At 38.1% G+C, this 18,620-nt stretch overlaps 1 protein-coding gene across 7 annotated transcripts in view; it reads left to right on the top strand.

Annotated features, from left to right (window-relative positions):
* ARHGAP20 (Rho GTPase activating protein 20) overlaps positions 1–15,422 on the top strand; it is a 123,324-nt gene extending 107,902 nt beyond the window's left edge. For 6 of the 7 annotated variants that reach the window (XM_074015176.1, XM_005579563.5, XM_074015175.1 and 3 more), the window contains 6 exons: positions 512–690; positions 1,880–2,041; positions 6,405–6,514; positions 8,767–8,956; positions 10,038–10,152; positions 11,263–15,422. In XM_074015176.1, the coding sequence (XP_073871277.1) occupies positions 512–690; positions 1,880–2,041; positions 6,405–6,514; positions 8,767–8,956; positions 10,038–10,152; positions 11,263–13,118 (2,612 nt within the window). In that variant the 3' untranslated portion in view covers positions 13,119–15,422. The remainder of the gene's footprint in view (positions 1–511; positions 691–1,879; positions 2,042–6,404; positions 6,515–8,766; positions 8,957–10,037; positions 10,153–11,262) is intronic. The other variant, XR_012423683.1, reaches the window with a different exon arrangement.
* The last annotated feature ends 3,198 nt before the right edge of the window (positions 15,423–18,620 follow it).

Below are 18,620 nucleotides of genomic sequence, written 5' to 3'. Positions count from 1 at the left end.
CAGATACTAAAGCATTATTTCTAAAGAACATCTTAACCGAGAAAACTCCTCTCCTCATTATTCTCCCCACTTCCCTTCTCTTCCTCCTTCTTCCTCCATTTCCCTTTCATCTTGTCCTTCTCTTACTCTTGCTTCCCCTTCCACCTTTATCTTTCCCTCTTCACACTTCCTTTTTTTCTCAGTATTTAACTATAGTCTTATTTAAACTTTTCATATGCTTAGTCTCCTCTTTAAAGTGGGAAAATAAATGGATTTGTATGAACAGACCAGTGATGTCCAAAAACTGGGTGGGAGAAGAATCCAAACATTTGATTCTTCCTTTATTGATTCGTCTTTCATTTATAAGATACCATAATGAAATTTTATAGGTTGAATTTTCAATGACAAAAGCCACATATTAGCATCTTTTTCTCTTTGAACCATAGCAACAAACATACCATAAAATGGAAATTATAGAAATAAAATTAAGTGAATGAAACTCATTTTTCTAATAAGCTCACTTCTTCCTTAGATTCAGGTCATAAGACATTTAAAAGGAGAAGATCTATCATAAACTGGGCCTTCTGGCGAGGTTCTAGCACTCACCTGGACAACTTGCCCACATCGCCAACATCACCTATGCCAGGACAGCTCTTTGGAATTTCTCTGCCAAATATTTGTGAGAACGACAATCTGCCCAAACCTGTCTTGGTAAGGCTCATTTTGGTCTGTAAACTGACGGGGAAGGGTGTTTGGGAAAGGAGAGCTCTGCAAGGTAAATCTGCCCCCAAATGGAAAAATTATAGACATCATTGTCTTTGGCTAAGAATCTTCATTATTATTCCTCCAAATAACAAAATCAGATTTAGCTACTGTGAAATCAGAGGGAAGACATAATAGGGAGAGATAACCTAGTCTACTGATTTCAGGAAAGAGCCACGTAAGCCTGCTCAGATAAAGTAGAATTTGCTCTGTAGACAGAGAATTCACATTATTCCTCACAAATCCTTTCTTGAACGTCACATTGTTCTCAAAGTCTTCTTTGATCATTGTAGCAGCAGAAGCTACTCAATGTTACACTTAGGTTTTTAAATCCGTTTTATTTCTATTTCAAGTGCTCAGGCATTAAGATACATTCCCTGGCATTTGTTTATCTTTTGTATATAGAGTGGGTCAGATGAAAGCCACTGGGTTTATATTATCTCCAGTTGATATTTTAAATAATCACTGCTAAGCAGCGTTTATTGAGTCTCCAGTATCCTTCAAGCACTATACTAGATATATGGCATTTTATACTGTATTATGCATCTACAAATGCCAGACACTTGTCTAGCCACTTTGTTTATTCTTCACAACAGATTTAGGGGATAGTTATTATGTCGTCATCCCATCCCTACTTTACAAATTGTTTTAAAGCCTCAGTACTGTACTCAATGTTACACAGTAACTAAGTGGCATAACTAGGTTTTGAATCCCAGGGATTGCTTGTGTTCAAAACCCATTCTCTTCTTACACTGTAAGCAGAGGACATAGTGATAGAAAGCAAAATTAGAGAACACTTAAAATTCTCTCTGAGCAATTTTTAGGAATACAGTGCATTATTAACTATAATGATAATGTTATATAATAGATCAGGTGACCTTATTCCTCCTAACTGAAATTTTATATCCTTTGACCAACATCTCCTCAACCTCACCACCACGCCCAGCCCCTGGTAACCACCCTTCCACTCTCCAAAAAGGTGACTTTAATTTTTCCAGCCATTTATTTAGCTCCAATCCTTCAGTGCGTTTACCCTAGCACACCCTAGCCTCTGGCATCCAAAGAGGGCAAGTATAGACATTGCCTTATTTGTGTGTGTGAAGTATCATTTTGTTTATTTTCCTTTGCTTCCCCATAGGATATGCTTTTCTTTCTTAATCAAAAAGGACCCCTCACCAAAGGTATCTTCCGGCAATCGGCCAATGTGAAATCCTGCAGAGAACTAAAAGAGAAATTGAATTCTGGAGTTGAAGTACACCTAGACTGTGAATCTATTTTTGTGATAGCATCTGTCTTAAAGGTAAGAAAAGTCCTCCCTTTATCCACCCCATGGTGTAGCTCTAGAGAAAGAAAAGGGTGTTTTACTTTTTCATTATGAACATTATTTCTATCTGCAAAGACCCATAATAGATTTAACATAATTTTTACACTAAAAAGTGTTTAAAAAACATTTCACAAAGTCAACATTGGACTTTAAAAGCTACCACTGATGATATAACATATCAAATATGCTTTTTAAATTTTTTATCCCACACTGATCTCATCTTTACTTCTGCCACTCCATGTAAAAAATAAAAATTTTAAGTTTAAAAAATCAAAAAACACACGTCCTGCTTATGATTTCCTCACTATCTCACTACGTTCTTAATGAAAGCAGTTTTCAAATATAAACATTAAATGTTTGAAAATAGGTAAAGAAGTTTGCCATAATAAACATTTGCCTCACAATTGAAATAAAAAATTGCTGAAATCACTGAAAATTCTATTTATTTTCATAATCATCATGCCTTCCCTTGTCCCCTAATGCCTTTTACCTTTTTTTTTTTTTTTTTTGAGATGAGGTCTCAGTCTGTCACCCAGGCTGGAGTGCAGTGGCATGATCTCAGCTTACTGCAACCTCCACCTCCCGGGTTCAAGTGATTCTCCTGCCTCAGCCTCCCGAGTAGTTGGGATTACAAGCGTGCACTACCACGTCCAGCTAATTTTTGTTTTTTTACTAGAGACGGGGTTTCACCATGTTAGCCAGGCTGGTCTCTAATTCCTGACCTCAGGTCATTCGCCCGCCTCAGCCTCCCAGAGGGCTGGGATAATAGGCATGAGCCACCGCACCAGACCTAATGCCTTTTACTTTAAAAGTGGAGTAGGAACGACTTCAGCATCTAAGTTTTCTTTCACTTTTACCACACTTGGCATTCTTTATGGTTCTTACACTTTACCCATTGTTACTTAAGTCACGTCCATAGTTACAGAGATACAGAGTTCTGAAATGTTTTCTGCCCCCACATTCTTGGAAATGCTCTACATTTTTGGAAACACCTACAGTCAAAATGAGCTTTAAGCAGAGCTTTTGACCTTAGCAGTATCTTCTGCAGACCTGTGTCAGGCTCCCACGTCCCAAAGAATTAGAATGCACCAGAGCTAGGGGTCAAGACAAGGCCCCAGCCTGTATCTCAGGCTGAAACATGAAAACCAAGTTAAGGAAAATATGGTGAAGAAGATTCTTGCATACCCCTACTCCAGCTAAGTGCCCAGGTGCTTATAGAATGTTACTTCATGACTTTATATACAATCAGATGTTTCTTGGTAAATAAGCCATATCTGCTCTTAAACCCTGCTATAGATTTTTGCAATTAAATATCATGCAAGAGAACTGGAGGGTTGAAGCTAAGGTCATCTCATCTGTTTTGCACAGGGTTTATGATTACTCTTCAGTCCTGGAACACACTAAAAATATGAATACGTATTTTACATATACACATATGTAAAAATATGTAGCCAGATATATATGCCAAGGTTTTTTATGCATGATAAAATTTTTTTTATATATCTCTTAATTTACAAAGGTAAAGCTTGTGTTTTGGGGGGTTTTTTGTTTGTTTTTTCAGACGGAATCTCGCTCTGTCACGCAGGCTGGAGTGCAGTGGTGTGATCTCAGCTCACTGCAAGCTCTGCCTCCCATGTTCACGCCATTATCCTGCCTCAGCCTCCAGAGTAGCTGGGACTACAGGCGCCCACCACCATACCCAACTAATTTTTTTGTATTTTTAGTAGAGACGGGGTTTCACTGTGTTAGCCAGGATGGTCTCAATCTCCTGACCTCATGATCCGCCTGCCTCGGCCTGCCAAGCTTGTGTTTTAAAACAATTTTCTTTAAACAACCAAGAATGTCTGCAGAAAAAAAAAAAAATTCTTACTGTGCTGTTCTTCATAGCATTACACTTCTTAAAATTTTGTGCTAAACTGTTGATGCTATTGCAAAGAAGCATGGTTCTAGAAGAGTTAAATTATGTTTCAAATTGTAGAAATATTTGTCCAAAAATAACCAAAAGGCAAAAAATGATCCAACTGATTGAAAAATCTGGTTAAATGTGTTCCAAGTAATTAGCATTTTATCGTATGTTTTACCCCCTTTTCTTCCAAGTGCTTGCAGAAAGGGAGATAATTTTTAGCAAAAGTTTTTAAGCTTTTGTTTTGTTTCTTGTTTTTAAATCTGTTTTGAAGTGGTACTTACATTTTCCTTTAATTTTTCACTTATGCTGGTTTTGCTTAAATATAAGTTTAAGTTAAAGCTTAACTCTTCAAACTATAATTGGATGAAAATTGCTTAAGACACTATAACTTTGATCCATCAAACCTTTGAGGAAACGTTCATATTTAATCCTGCAGTATCTCATCTCAAATGAATTTGGGGGTTCTGCTGATGGCCTTGGCTCTGCTTTTGGAGGAGAGGAGACATTCAGTTAAGTGCTGTGAGCTGGTGATTGCAGTTCAGAATCGGCTCTCACATCCTTCTCAGCTGTGATGATGGTTGTATTTCGTAACTTGTTATTCCAGCTGTGGGAGAGTTCATTGAGATGTTACGAGTTATTATCTTTCAAGTGTAGGTTTAAGATGTTAATGATGTTTTTCTTCAAGACAGATCATAAGTATGTTTTCCACGGAGATTTAAAAAGAGAGCTATTGTCCCTACCACATTTTGAAATAACAAATTTTGCCTCTTCTAAATCTAACTTCTAAAGTGGGTACAGCAGCTAAAAGTAGTTTGGAATTATGAAAATTAAATCACTTTACCCAAAAAGAGGTAACTTTTGTAATGATATACCTGAATCACAAGTATGCAAGTACATTTCTGCTAGAAGATATAATAGAACAGAAGAAGACTTTGAATTAGTCAATCTTTCGTCTTGTTAAACATTCTAAAAAAAAAAAAAAAAAAAAAAAAAGGATGGTAATAAAGTGACATGACTACAAAGAGGCTTTCCAGATTATCTTAAAATCTCAGTTACAGTTGATTGGCCTTCTCTGGGCTCCCATTAATATTTGGCCATATGCAATATAGCAGTAGTTCACTAATGACCTCTACTATGACTAGGACTGTGCTTGGCATTGACATGTACAAAGAAGGTAAGGGTCTGTCCCTACCCTGGAGGAGCTCATAAGCAAGTGGGGAAGATGCCCACACAATCAGCTAATTGTAGCAATAAGTTATCACAGCTTCTATATTACTGTTATAAACATGATATCTAAGTAACAAGGTGTGTGTTGCCTTCAATAAGGCACATAGGTAAAATTATTGATTTGATTTAGCAAGAGTTAAAATTGCCCAATTGCTGACTTTCACCTGTCCTCATGTTGTAAGCAGGGAATTGCAAGAGGGTAGCCAACCATGTGTATGGTGCTTAAACACGATATTGAGTTTACTCTGGCTAAAGTTTACTAAGGTGGAGATCAGACTGTAAGCTTGACCTTGGTAATGCCACAGCAAAAGCAAGAGAGACAGTTGGCCTAGAGTCAACTCTGTAGGACCAGGACAAGAACCAAATTTTGTTATTTTTAAGTTTTTTGTAAACAAAAACCAAACAACAAAAGCTAAACAACAAACATCCTTGGTCATTTGCTGTTTGTGTCATAGTTCAGCCTTACCACACTCAGCCCTGCCAGTGATCTCAGCAGAATAGGGTCTCCTAGAAAAGGATAATATCCTGTGGACATGTTATTTAGTGTACATCGGGCATGGGTGTGCTGCCTAAGTTTCTAGAACCCAGCCATCACCTGAAATGCTCTCTCTCCCCAAATATATGAGAACCTTTCTACAGGGAATACAGGGAGAAACCTTAAGTACCTCTTTATGCAACTGTGCACTAATACCACTGGAATATAAAGTTCTAAGGTAACAGATACTTTGTTTTATTCACTTCTCTATCCCCAGTAACTTAAATAGTGCTTGGCACATATGAATAAATGCACATAGAATGATTGAATTAATGACTATCAGACAATGAACCTCATAGATACCTTGGTGCATTTCCTTGAACTAGCCGTCTAAGGGACAGGGGAAAGGAATTTAGGATGGTTTACTGCCAGACCTTCTTATGTCATACTAGTTCACTAAAATGTATGCAAACAGGAAGTTTCAGCCAAATGGGTTGTCCTTTATTTTCCCACAATAATGAAGACTCCAGTTATCCCAATGATTTTTGCTGTAAGAAAATCAAAGTACATGTTTCTGTGTCCCCAAGTCAGTGGAGAGTTGGTGCAGAGCTGTGTAGTTCACAGAAGAGAGTACTTAAGGGAACTTTTCAACAAAATGTCTTCTACTTTCTCTAATACATGTTTGGCATGAGGATAATGATTTGAAATATTTGTTTTTCAATCTATTTAAGGATTTTCTGCGAAATATTCCAGGAAGTATTTTTTCATCAGATCTCTATGATCACTGGGTCTCTGTAATGGATCAAGGAAATGATGAAGAGAAAATAAATACTGTTCAAAGGTAATTATTCTAATTTGGTCATGTCTCAAATATACTTTTAAAATATTTTATAAGATTATTTATTAAAATAATGACAGCTATCAAAGTCATATCCATGTGGACCAGTTTAGAAATAGATTTATGCTAGTTTGTCATTGTTTTCCTCCTTAATCTTATAGTTGAACATTGTAATACTTGAACATTGTATACCTTCCATATACCTGAATCTGATGGGAGCTGAAATCCATTAGTCCACTAGCTAGTACTATAGGCCCAGTCTTCAGTTTATGATCTTAATTTTTGTAAATATTTAACCAGACAACTCATCATATATTGCATTCACCAACTGAAGTCATACAGAGAAAATGAGCTATTCTGTCTTCTCACAGAACTCACAGCCTGGTAAGGTAGATAGAAAAATCAAGAATTACAATGCAGTACAATCAGTGCTACGGGGGAGATTTGGAGAGTGTTGTGGAAGCACAGCAAAGGCACAGTTAAGTCCTTGAAAAGTGGAAAGGAAAAGCAGAGTTGCAAAGTACATCTGATCATAAAGGATGTGCTGTCTCTACTCATGCAAAGGGAAATTGCTGGTAGAACTCACTACCCCATTCCTGAATGTTTCCTGCATTATAAGAGAATAGGAAAGAAACGTCCCTTAACAAAAAGCAATATTTCTACTTCTGTGAATACTCAAGAATCTCAATATTATTTACTTGTATTTGCTTGTTTAGTACAGTTGGTTTTTTTTCTTCAGCAACTTTCATATATGAACTATCTACATCTTTCACCAGTAGAACATAGTACAGCTGCTGAAGACACCAGAAACCAAGGCCGTTTAACAAAACACCACCTCCACTTCCATTATAGTTTGGCGTAAACCATTCAGATAGTGAGCATCAAATTCTAAACTTTGTTGCTAATTGTCTAAAACACTATATATCCTATAAGCTGTTAAATGATTTTTTTTGAAAAAAGGTAAAATTATGACTCTCATGCAAATATGAACACGTGAAATATTTTGTTTAAATCATTTATGAGGGAACTAGTAAGATGTTAACCAGTTCAAAGGAGATTTCAAAGTTGAAATCATATATACATTCATATATATTCATATATTTATAATCATATACATATTCATATATATATGAATCAGAAATGCTAAAGTGAATTTGCAAATAAATACAAACCAAACTGACCTTTTCTGTCAGGGCAGGGGTGCAGATAAATCAGTTGTCTCTCCACCAGACAGGAATTTTCACATATTTAGACAAGTATTAGATGCTCTGCTATCAGTTGTTTACAACTTACACAGAGTTGTAAAATACCTCTTATTGTGAAAAATCTTAGGGCCCTATAGAAGCAGAAAACCCAAACGCTTATGCCAGATGCCTTATTTTCCATTGAATACACCCAGTAATCTTTTGTTCTATTTCAAAGTCCTTCATAACTTACCCTTACAAAAACTATGCTCATTGTCGGTCTATTGTACTGAAGAAAGGCCTCCCTGTTATTTGTGCAAGCAGCAGTCAGACTATCTTGTTTTTCCTAGGTTGCAAGTTTCTATTGAAAAAAAAAAGAGTCATGAATATCAGTGTATTTGTAGTTTTTTTGGATAATAGTAGTCATTTTTGGTGACTGATCATTTTAAAATTCCTTATCAATTACAACATGAGAACAGTAGAAAATATACTACTATAAGCAACTTATATGTGAAAGTGATACGATGAAACAGATTTAGGACAAAATTGACCTTGGAAGCTGGTGGAGCAGAGCATAAGCTCTCAAAATGGACCTGGACGTCTTGATAGCTAAGGTTTGGGTTCTTACCAAGAGACAGCATTGCTGTGCTGCTACTTGGAAATAAAGGAGCATTTTATAAATTACTGTTTAATTTTATCAGAAAGCTTTTTGTCGTTTTTGGTTGAAAATATTCTGAAATGTTACAGGATTGGCCTAAGTTTGCATTATGCTAGTTTCAGGGAAATATTTCAGGTAGCATTTTTTTGAATGAAACATTTTTCTGCATTATTTTACATTTTCATTGAGATGTGAAGACAATATTAAAAAAAACAAAAAATAAATTCCCAATGCCTATTTTTTCTTTCTGTCCAGGCAGTCCTCACTTTGTATGGTACCATGTTAACTGAAACTCTTGCATATCTGAACTATGTTCTTGATTTGCCCTCTTCCCCATCCAAAGTGAGAGTTGCTTGTCTTTACAAGTTTTTAAATGAAATGTCTTGCTTAAAGAGTAATTTTTCTGTCTTTAGGCTATTAGACCAGCTTCCGAGAGCCAATGTTGTTCTCCTAAGGTATCTTTTTGGGGTGTTACACAACATTGAGCAACATTCCTCATCCAATCAGATGACTGCATTTAATTTAGCTGTGTGTGTCGCTCCAAGTATTCTTTGGCCTCCTACTTCCTCCCGCCCAGAACTAGAAAACGAATTTACAAAAAAGGTAATGAAGTTTTTCATTTTTATGCCCTGGGAGACTGAGTCCCCATTTTGAAACTGAAATTTGGGGTATTCTAAAAGATGATTTCTTAAATAACTTTAGGAAAGTGATTTGTTAAGTAGGAAATGATAGCAGATGGGTTACTTCTCTTTTCCCTTTAAGGAGGCTAAACACTATGACTAAAACCATAAAGTGAGAAAGCAGCTGATATGATTTTTAAAATGAAAAAAAAAAAAAAAGGACTTTGGAGTTAGGACAGCCAAGCTTTCATTCTCAGCTCTACCCTCTTGCCAGATGTATAGTCTTGGGCAAAGTTACATTGGCCTACAGTGTCCTCATCTAGAAATAAAATGGAGTCGGTGATATTACAATAGTTATTTGAAATCACACTCCTGTAGTCCCGGGCAGTTAATAAGGGTTGTGGGGATATCAGTTCCCTTGCTCTTAACATTTCTCCTGCCCCTTGGCCTCAGCTACTGGGGCAAGGAAACTTCAGAAAGGTTCCAGTACCTCTCAGTGGAGTCACAAAGCTCCCTAATAAACTCTTACCTTTCCCCACAAGCACCTCTTGTTAGGGAGCCTAGCAGAAGGTGGCAGTACATGGATAGACCTGTCAGCCAAATGCTTGGGTAGAGACTAGTCAGGAACACAAGTTTTCTTCCTAGCTGTCTTTCTCCTTCACAGTGCACTCGCAGATGAGCCCTCTTCCCAAGTTTATGACAGCCTGCCCTTTACACAATAAATGGTTTTTATAAGTCTTTGTCTAATGATGCTTTATAAATTTTAATAACAAAGTATATTTCTTTACCCAGTTTTACAAACAGAGCCATTGGTATAAAACGTTAACATTAAGGCAAGGCTACAAATAATAACTTTAGTCCACCGATTACATTTCTATGCCCAAAGTACTTTTAAAAGTATCATAGTTTTTTAGGGGAAACTGTTTAATGTACTTTTAAAGCAGATATGAATTTTTCTGTGGGTACATGTGCTTTTTGTTGTTAAAATCAGGATTTATATATGAAATGTGATTTATAAACATGTAATATGAAAAGTAATACTTCATTTGTCCTTTTTCTTACAGGTTTCTCTGCTTATACAATTTCTGATTGAGAATTGCCTTAGGATATTTGGAGAAGAAATCACTTCCCTCTTCAGAGAGGTTTCAGTGAGATGTGACACTAGAGAGAATGCCTCAGGTATTTTGAATAATTGGATTGGTTTTTGTGAGAAACAGACACATGTTTGTAAACATACTGGGATAGGGGTTTTCCTGGAGTCCACAGCAGCTGAAGTGAAGGGAGCCTCTGATCCAGGTCAGTGGGGCCCAGGGCTTTTGATCCTTCCTTAGATGGCCTGCCAATAGGTTAGCATGTGTTAACAGTGTAGTGGGATTAAGAACTATATAAAGATTAGGTTCCAGCCTTCAATAAGTTAGTGGCAGCATGCTGTGGTATGATGGTTTTTGATGGGCTTTTTTTGAATAACCCTAGTATGTATAACAGAACTGCTGTGGGTGAAACTGGTGTAGAAAGCCCAGAGGTAGTGGAGGCATGAGTGGTTTTGTTTGTTTGTTTTTTTGTTTTTAGTCCTCTCCTTCCTCATACTGGTCCCTCAGGCACCTCAGAATTCTAGTGTGCTATGAAACAGTTTGAAACAACTAGCATCATTTGGCTGGGAGGGTGGGGGAACATTGACTTCGAAGACATACAGCTGCCTTCAGAACCTGAATCCCTGTGCCGTCAATTACTAGATATGTTATCTTTGGCTGGTTATTCTATGCCAGTGAACATCGTTGTCTTTATCTCTAAAATGTGGATAAAAATAATGTCTAACTTTTATGGTTGTTGTAAAGATTAAATAAGGTAATGGGTATTAAAGAACTTTGTAAAAGGACATTGTTAGAGTTAGTAAATGGTTTCCCCAAGACTAGCGTTAAGTATGTGTAACCACCAGCAACCTGTTAGAAGGCAGAGTCTCACTCAGAATCTGGATATACTTATACTATGAAAGCATTAATTCCTTCATATGTTTCACCATTTCTTGGTCATATGACATGTTCATTGCCTTAAGAAAATTTTAAGGAAAGCCCATTCGTCAGGAACTGATATAAATCTCCTATACCCCCGTAATTTTATTTTTATTCTTCACTAACAATTGAGATTGTGAAAGATTCTTTCTTGAGAGCAGGAATTTGCACACTCCACATGAAAAGAGAATTCAGCTAAGCACCATAGTTTGTTCTTAAGGAAGCATAAGTATATTTGTGGTAAGTAAACATGCTAATTATGGTTTAATTTTTTTGACAGATATTTCTTGCTTTCAACTGAATGACTCCTCCTATGACAGCTTGGAAAATGAGCTAAATGAGGATGTTGATGCACCATGCAGTGACTTGGTAAAGAAACTTGGCCAGGGGAGCAGAAGCATGGACTCTGTCTTAACCCTCAGTGACTATGATCTTGACCAGCCCGAGGTGGAAGGCCTTTTAACCCTAAGCGACTTTGACTTGGCCCATTCTAAAGATGAAGATGTTCAAATGAAACGGCCTCTTGAATCCAAGCCGGTGAACATTTTAGTGTACACAAAGATCCCACTGCGGGATCATGCCAGGGCCCCGTCTGCCATGTGCACACCCAGCTACCTGTCCACAGCTGCAGCAAATGCTGCAAAAAGCCTGAGGCGACACCGGCGTTGCTCAGAGCCCAGCATCGACTATCTGGATTCAAAGCTTTCCTACCTCAGGGAGTTTTATCAGAAAAAGCTACGCAAGTCCAGCTGTGATACAATTCTTTCTCAAAAAGATGAAGACTATCTGAAGCAGAATCAACCCCTCCAGGAAGAGGGAAAGACATGTTTTAAACAGAGTTTAGTCACAGGCACTGATGTCAGCAAGAAAAATCCCACTACTCAAAACACTAAGAAGAAAAGCTTGTCTGGTGGTGAAGGAAATCATATGAAACTTTTCCCTAAGTCCAAGCCAGTGGCCATTTCTGTGGCGTCTTATAGTCCTGTGTCCTCACAGGATCATTCCAAGAACCAGCCCTTTGATGTGGATACATCTGGATACTCCCCACCACACACAGCAGATGCCCTCAAGGGTCCAAGGACACACCGGCGCTGCTCAGAGCCCAACATAGAAGACCAGAACCGCAAGCTGACCTATCTCAGGGGAATTTATTCAAAGAAACAACATAAAACCAGCTGTGAAGCTGGTCTCTTGCATGGAGAGGAGGATTATCTCAAACGGCATAAGTCTTTGCAAATGGAGGGGCAGAAGCTTATTAATCAGAGTTTAGTCATGGGGATTGAGGTGGGCAAGAGTAGTGCCACAAACCAAAACACTGAGAAGGTTCTACCCCCAAAATTAAACCTTTGCCCAAGGACCAGCTATTCCAGCTTATCCTCCCCAGGCACTTCCCCATCCGGCTCATCAGTAAGCTCCCAAGACAGTGCTTTTTCTCAGATTTCTGAACACTCTGTGTTTACACCCACTGAGACTTCCTCTCCAATAGATTGTACTTTTCAGGCTCAGAGAAAACGGGAAGAGCTTTCTCCTGACTTTAGCAATGCCAGCCATGTTTCTGGAATGCCCGGTCCCTCATCAGGGCAGGCTTGCAGCCGCCCAGCCTATACAAAGAAGGACACCATGGAGTGGCATTCACAAATGCATTCTGTAACTCTTCATCCCAGCACATGGTTGAGAAATGGTGTGGCCAGTTTGAAAAACTGGTCCCTCAAAAAGAAAGCAAAGGCAGCCAGACCAGAGGAAAAGAAAACAGATTCTCCAAAAGGACCCCTAGAGCCACCCCTACATGCTTCTGGTGTTCCAGAAGCCAACTCACTGCAAGAGGAACAAAAAGACTTGCCCTTAAGGGCAGCTGAAGGACTGGCCCCCATGCAGTCAGCCCAAAGTTGTAGTTCTTCTCCCTTCCAGGACTCAGAGAGACACTGTAGCTCTCCATTCAGCCTGGTGGAGAGCAGACTCAAGCTGTGTATGAAGTCACATGAGGAAATAGAGCCTGGTAGTCAGAGCTCTTCTGGTTCTCTCCCTTGGGAAAGAGCCTCAGCCAGCTCTTGGACTCTAGAGGATGTGACCAGCCCAGACTCAGGGCCTACAGTGGTCTGCGACATTGAGGACAGGTATTTAACCAAAGACATTTAACCATAATAAGAATCTGATGTCCACAAGCACAGGAACTGGGTTAATAATAATAGACAATAATTATTATGACCACTTTGTTTAAGATACCTGGGAGAGGTAGCATAAGGATTATCATTGCTAATACTTAGGACAATGAAATAATTCTCTTTATTGAGACTACTTGACAAATAACTTTATGCTAAAACTTTTGTCACCTAAGTGTTTAGGAGGCTTTTTCTTATTAAAGGTTGGGATTGGTCCTGTCATGTGGTTTTAGAGATACTAACAGAGGGCTAGCGAAAGCATCTTCTGTAGAGGAACCACTTATGGGAACAGTCTGTGAGATTGGTGTCCTGAGAAGACCAAGATATCATGAATGAGGAATAGGGGCCTGAGGAGAGAGGGGAAGGGTACAGAGAAACCATCTACATTCCATGGAATGTTTTTAATAAGTAGGCAAGAAAAATGCCACTAATCAAAGCATTAAGTGTGTCCAGTAATGAAGAACATCATGTAAAACCTTTCCCTAAATCCAAGCCAGTGGCCATTTTTGTGGGATCTTACTAATCATGTGTCCTTACAGAATCATTCCAGGAACCAGGCCATTGCTACAGCTAGAGTGGAGAAAAACAGAGTGACTCAAAAGCCATGGGTACCATGATAATCAGTTTTGTTGGTTGTATTTGTCAATTTGTTTTTTCATTAGTGTTGAAGTGCTTTGCAAAGGCTTCAGGAAACAGAGTTGTGAGGAGAAAGAAGAAAATGGCTGCTCATGTCAGTACCCTTTTGAAAGGTGTCTCTGGCTAGAAACATTCTTCAGAAAAGCAACTTTCTCTATTTAGAAGGTGACCTCCTGACAGCATTCACTCTCAGTGTGCGGGAAAAGACCACAACAACAGTCCTTTCTCAATTACACGAATGCTGTTAACGTGATCAAACCATGGCATCACTTTGCTGAAATGTTTCTGCACAGTCCTGCCTCTTAGGTTATAGTCAGCCAGAAAAAAACATAAATCATCCCTTTTCTGATTGTTATAGTTTGGCAATTGAGAGAGCAATATAGAGGGTGGCAGATTATAAGGAGTCCCACAATAGAATACCCAACAAAGTGGCCACCAGGCCTTCTCAGACAGCCATTTGCTTTGGGTTTTACTTCCAGACGTTTCGTATTTTTGCTCCAAATGTTTCATGGCTTATACCCCAATTGGTTTATTTTATATCCATGGACCTTTCTCCGCTTTCTTGACTTAAAGTTTACAGCAGTACATCTCATCACCTAGGAATAGATTATCAGGCCTTGCCAACTAGTATGCAGGGACGGCACTGAAAATGGATGTGCATCTTCTTTCACATTAACTACTTACCTATAAGAAGTTGCTCTGAGCCCATTCTCTTTAGTTCACCACCAGATGGATCTTTCTCTCACAAGCTAGCTTATTCCAAATTATTTGTCTTATCAATCAGCCAGAAAATGGTCATATCAAATGTTCTTTCTTTTTTGTTCTAAAGGTTGCATTTTCAGTTATAGGGAAAAAATGTTTTCTGTAAGATAGAAGAAGTTATTTCAGTATTAGCTATAGGTGCTACCTACCTCGTGGGGACATGGCCCTGTTTGTGCTAACCATTACAATGATCTTTAAGAACTCTGCATCCAAAGAGCTACTTCATGACACTGGCCATCTCAGTCACACATGTGAAGTCGATTTCACTTTATAACTAACCAGTCCCACATATTAAGACTCCTAAGTGGCCATATGCATCTTTTTTGGTATAATATATAAAGTCAGCAGGGACTCCCCTTTCCCTTAGGGCATACTACTGTCAGAACTGCAAGATGTGAATGAAGCTCTTATGGCTTGGAGTGTCTTTCTGGAAGAAATTGCCTTTTTCTTTTTCATATTAGCAGGTAAAAAAATCATTCACCCAGTTTGAAGCATCGAAGAAAATAGTTGCTGAGGTTTTTTAATAACCATTCCTACTATCTGTGTTCCCTTAGATACTCCTGTAATTCTTAATGTGAATAGTTTGTTAATATTACTGTAAAGTATTATATTGTATGATTTGAAGACAGACTATATGTCATTTTATTATACTCCATCAATCTATAATATATTAGACTGATGCTTTATCTAAAATGCTTTGAGTTTGTATAATATATCTTGACAAATTTTACTACCATATGTTATGTAATAAATGTGTATTTTTGTACTTGCAGAAACTGCTGCTAACTGTTAAAGTTGTTTGGTTTTCAAGGCACTGATAATGGATATGTATGAAGTCCATGCTGTCTGTTAAATAAAATGCCATTCTGCAGAATTAACCATCCCACCAGAGCAATATTGCCCTTTGTAGAATTGTTCTAGTTAATGATCCTAGTCTCTGCCTAACATTGGAAATTTCATAGAGTATAATTAATGTTGAATTTGAACCTTGAGCTTTTAGTCAGAACCCATGGTCAGTCTGTCTTTTTAGGAAAAGTGGTTTTATAAAATATTTTTTTCTAATGTTATTTACCAAACAAGTCATGTTTTAGATACAAAGTCTTCATTTTCTTAGGCATTATGTTTTCATTGTGCTCCTGGAATGAGATATAGTCAGTATTTTTATGTCAAAGAACCATCAGATCACTTCGATTGTGTGAGATTTTCTTATCTAAGTTTGGACCATTCTAGCCAGAATACCCAGATGACCCCAGATACATGCCAAGACGTTTCTGCTTTTCAGGTCATATAAATGTATTTAATATGACAAGATTGTCATGACTGCTACAGCTTTGCCGTCTTAAAGTTGGCTGAGTTTCCCCTCTGTGTAAAGTTAATCACTATTTCAAAGCGATTCAAAAACATATACTACTTTAGTCCAGAAAGAATTTCTTCTAACTGGGTGGAAAAGAACACAACTCCAGTCAGGTAATATTTGGGCAATGTACACACACACTGGTGTTGATTTCTCTCAGAAACACAATAATTAATTTCACTTTTTAAAAAGAGTCTTAATCTAAAAGCACTGAATTTAAGAGATTATCTCCTTTGTGCTTTTCTACTTTTCATGACATAACATTGATTCAAAGGGATCTAATGTATATCTTTGAACTAATGCCATATTGTTTCTGCTAAAAAAAAATTCTAAGAATATTATGTATTTTCATCCAAATTTTGGTGGCAAGTGTTTAATTCGTATTTTCCTTCCAGGTCATGTTTTGTTTGTTTTGTTTTGTTTTCGTTTTTGTTTTTTGTTTTGAGACAGAGTCTCACTCTGTAGCCCAAGCTGGAGTGCAGTGGCGTGATCTCAGCTCACTGCAACCTTTGCCTCTGGGGCTCAAGCAGTTCTCCTGCATCAGCCTCCCAAGTAGCTGAGACTACAGGTGCGTGCCACCATACCCGGTTTTTTTATTTATTTATTTATTTTTAGTGGAGACGGGGTTTCACCATGTTGCCCTGGGTGGTCTCGAACTCCTGAGCTCAGGCCATCAACCCACCTTGTGCTCCCAAAGTGCCAGCTCATGTTTTAATGACACAGAGAACATCTTTACAAACTGCCTATTCCAATGCAAAGAAAAATTCATTACAAAAAAGAAGTTTAGTAAATTACTTTTATTCCCTGAATAATAAAGTTGGATAAAATGTTTACTTTCTTCAACATCTATTCTGGCTGTGAGGATTTCTCATAAGGTAAGTTTCTAAGTATTCTTGAGTTCTGTGCTGACTTACCCTGAGCTAGCATTTTACCCTGTTCCTGAGCCACCTTCATGTTGCATTCAGGTTTTTTTTTGTTTGTTTGTTTTTTTAAATACCATGAATTCTTAGCTCTGCCCTCCATAATGTCAGATGTTATGATAGAATTAATTGACAGAGGGCTCTGGGTTGTAATTTGTAAAGTCTTGTTTTGAAATCCCAAAGAAGTACACACAGATGATGGTATTAGATGACCATTGCTCCTTTTTTTTTTTTTTGAGATGGAGTCTCACCCTCATTACCCAGGCTGGAGTGCAATGGCGCAATATTGGCTCACGGCAACCTCCGCCTCCTGGGTTCAAGCAATTCTCCTGCCTCAGCCTCCCGAGTAACTAGGATTACAGGCATGTGCCAGCACACCCGGCCAATTTTGTATTTTTAGTAGAGACGAGGTTTCTCCATGTTGGTCAGGCTGGTCTCGAACTCCTGACCTCAGGTGATCCACCCGCCATGGCCTCCCAGAGTGCTGGGATTACAAGTGTGAGCCACCACGCCCGGCTGAGCATTGTTCTTTAATGTGTGTTCACTTAGTACAGCACCAGAACAGAACACATTTTTAGATCAAAATATATTTTAACATTTGTTAAGGCAAAATATATGTTTTCTGGAGTTGAATTTTGCATGGTAATATATAGGCTTTGGAGACATTAAGATTTAAATGCTAGTTGTTATAGTCTAGACTTGATATTAGATTACAGTAACTTGGAATTAAATTTAGGACTTCTCCTTGCAGCCTCTTTATCTGTTATGAAGTGAATAAATCAGCTAAAATCTTGTGAGGTAGTTCCATTACTCTAAGCAAATAAAATGGGTGCTACAAAGAAATGCGCCTTCTCTGCCAGATCACAGGGGCTGCGATTGTTACTGCCTAAAATTTTCAGGAAGAAAGGAAATGAGTATCTTTTCCCAAGAATGGGATGATTAAGTAGCAGAGAATCATCAAAATACATGAACACAAGACGCTTCCTGCTTGATGGCACAGCAAGTGAGTAGAGAGGGGGGAAAGCCTTAAGTAAGCATTCTAATTCGTACAAGAAATTGAATCACAGGGAGTTTAAGAAACAAAACTGAAAAGAAGGAAAGACCATGGCTTGGGAAAATGAAAGTGTTAAAAGTGATAAAATGTTATTCAGGCAGCTACACTTTTATTGCCAGGTACTGTTCCAGACCCTAGTGATACAAGGTGAAAAAGAAATTATTTCTGTCCTCAAGGACTTTAAACAGGGAAGGGAAAAATTGGGCTGTGTAGAAGAGTGGGAACAGTAACATTTATTGGGTACTTTGTTGCATGTATGCACTGGTGATGAATGTATTACATGTAGTATTTCATTTAATGCTCACAATAGATCTTGCGTCCTGGGTACAGTCAGCTGGCACCTCATTCTGACCACAGGCTTTTTTTTTTTTTTTTTTTTTTTTACCTTTTCCTCTTAAAATAGGTAAGACAATACTTCTTTCGTCATAAAGCAGGCACAAATTATGTATGCGAGGACCATCCAGACTTTCCTAAATTCTTGTATCTAGGCTGGGTATCTCAAATTTATGAAAATCATGTCAGAAATAATTCCGAAAGCTACGATGAATATAAAAATAATTGGACTGAGAATTTGGTTTACACAAAATGGCAGACTTGTGTCTCCATGCTCCTCTCTGCTAAGTACAACTGTAAATCCTGTAAGTATACAAGAGACAGCCAAAAGAAAATCTTGAAAGGGGATAAGAGGCAGTGAAACTGGTTTGGAACTCTAGGAGTGGGGGAACAACGCAGTGGCAGAGCATCTCACATCTC

This window comes from Macaca fascicularis, chromosome 14 (genome assembly GCF_037993035.2).
Source record: "Macaca fascicularis isolate 582-1 chromosome 14, T2T-MFA8v1.1".
Classification (NCBI taxonomy): domain Eukaryota; kingdom Metazoa; phylum Chordata; class Mammalia; order Primates; family Cercopithecidae; genus Macaca; species Macaca fascicularis.
The sequence above is the reverse complement of the archived record's forward strand: the minus strand, read 5'-3'. Positions and strand labels throughout refer to the sequence as shown.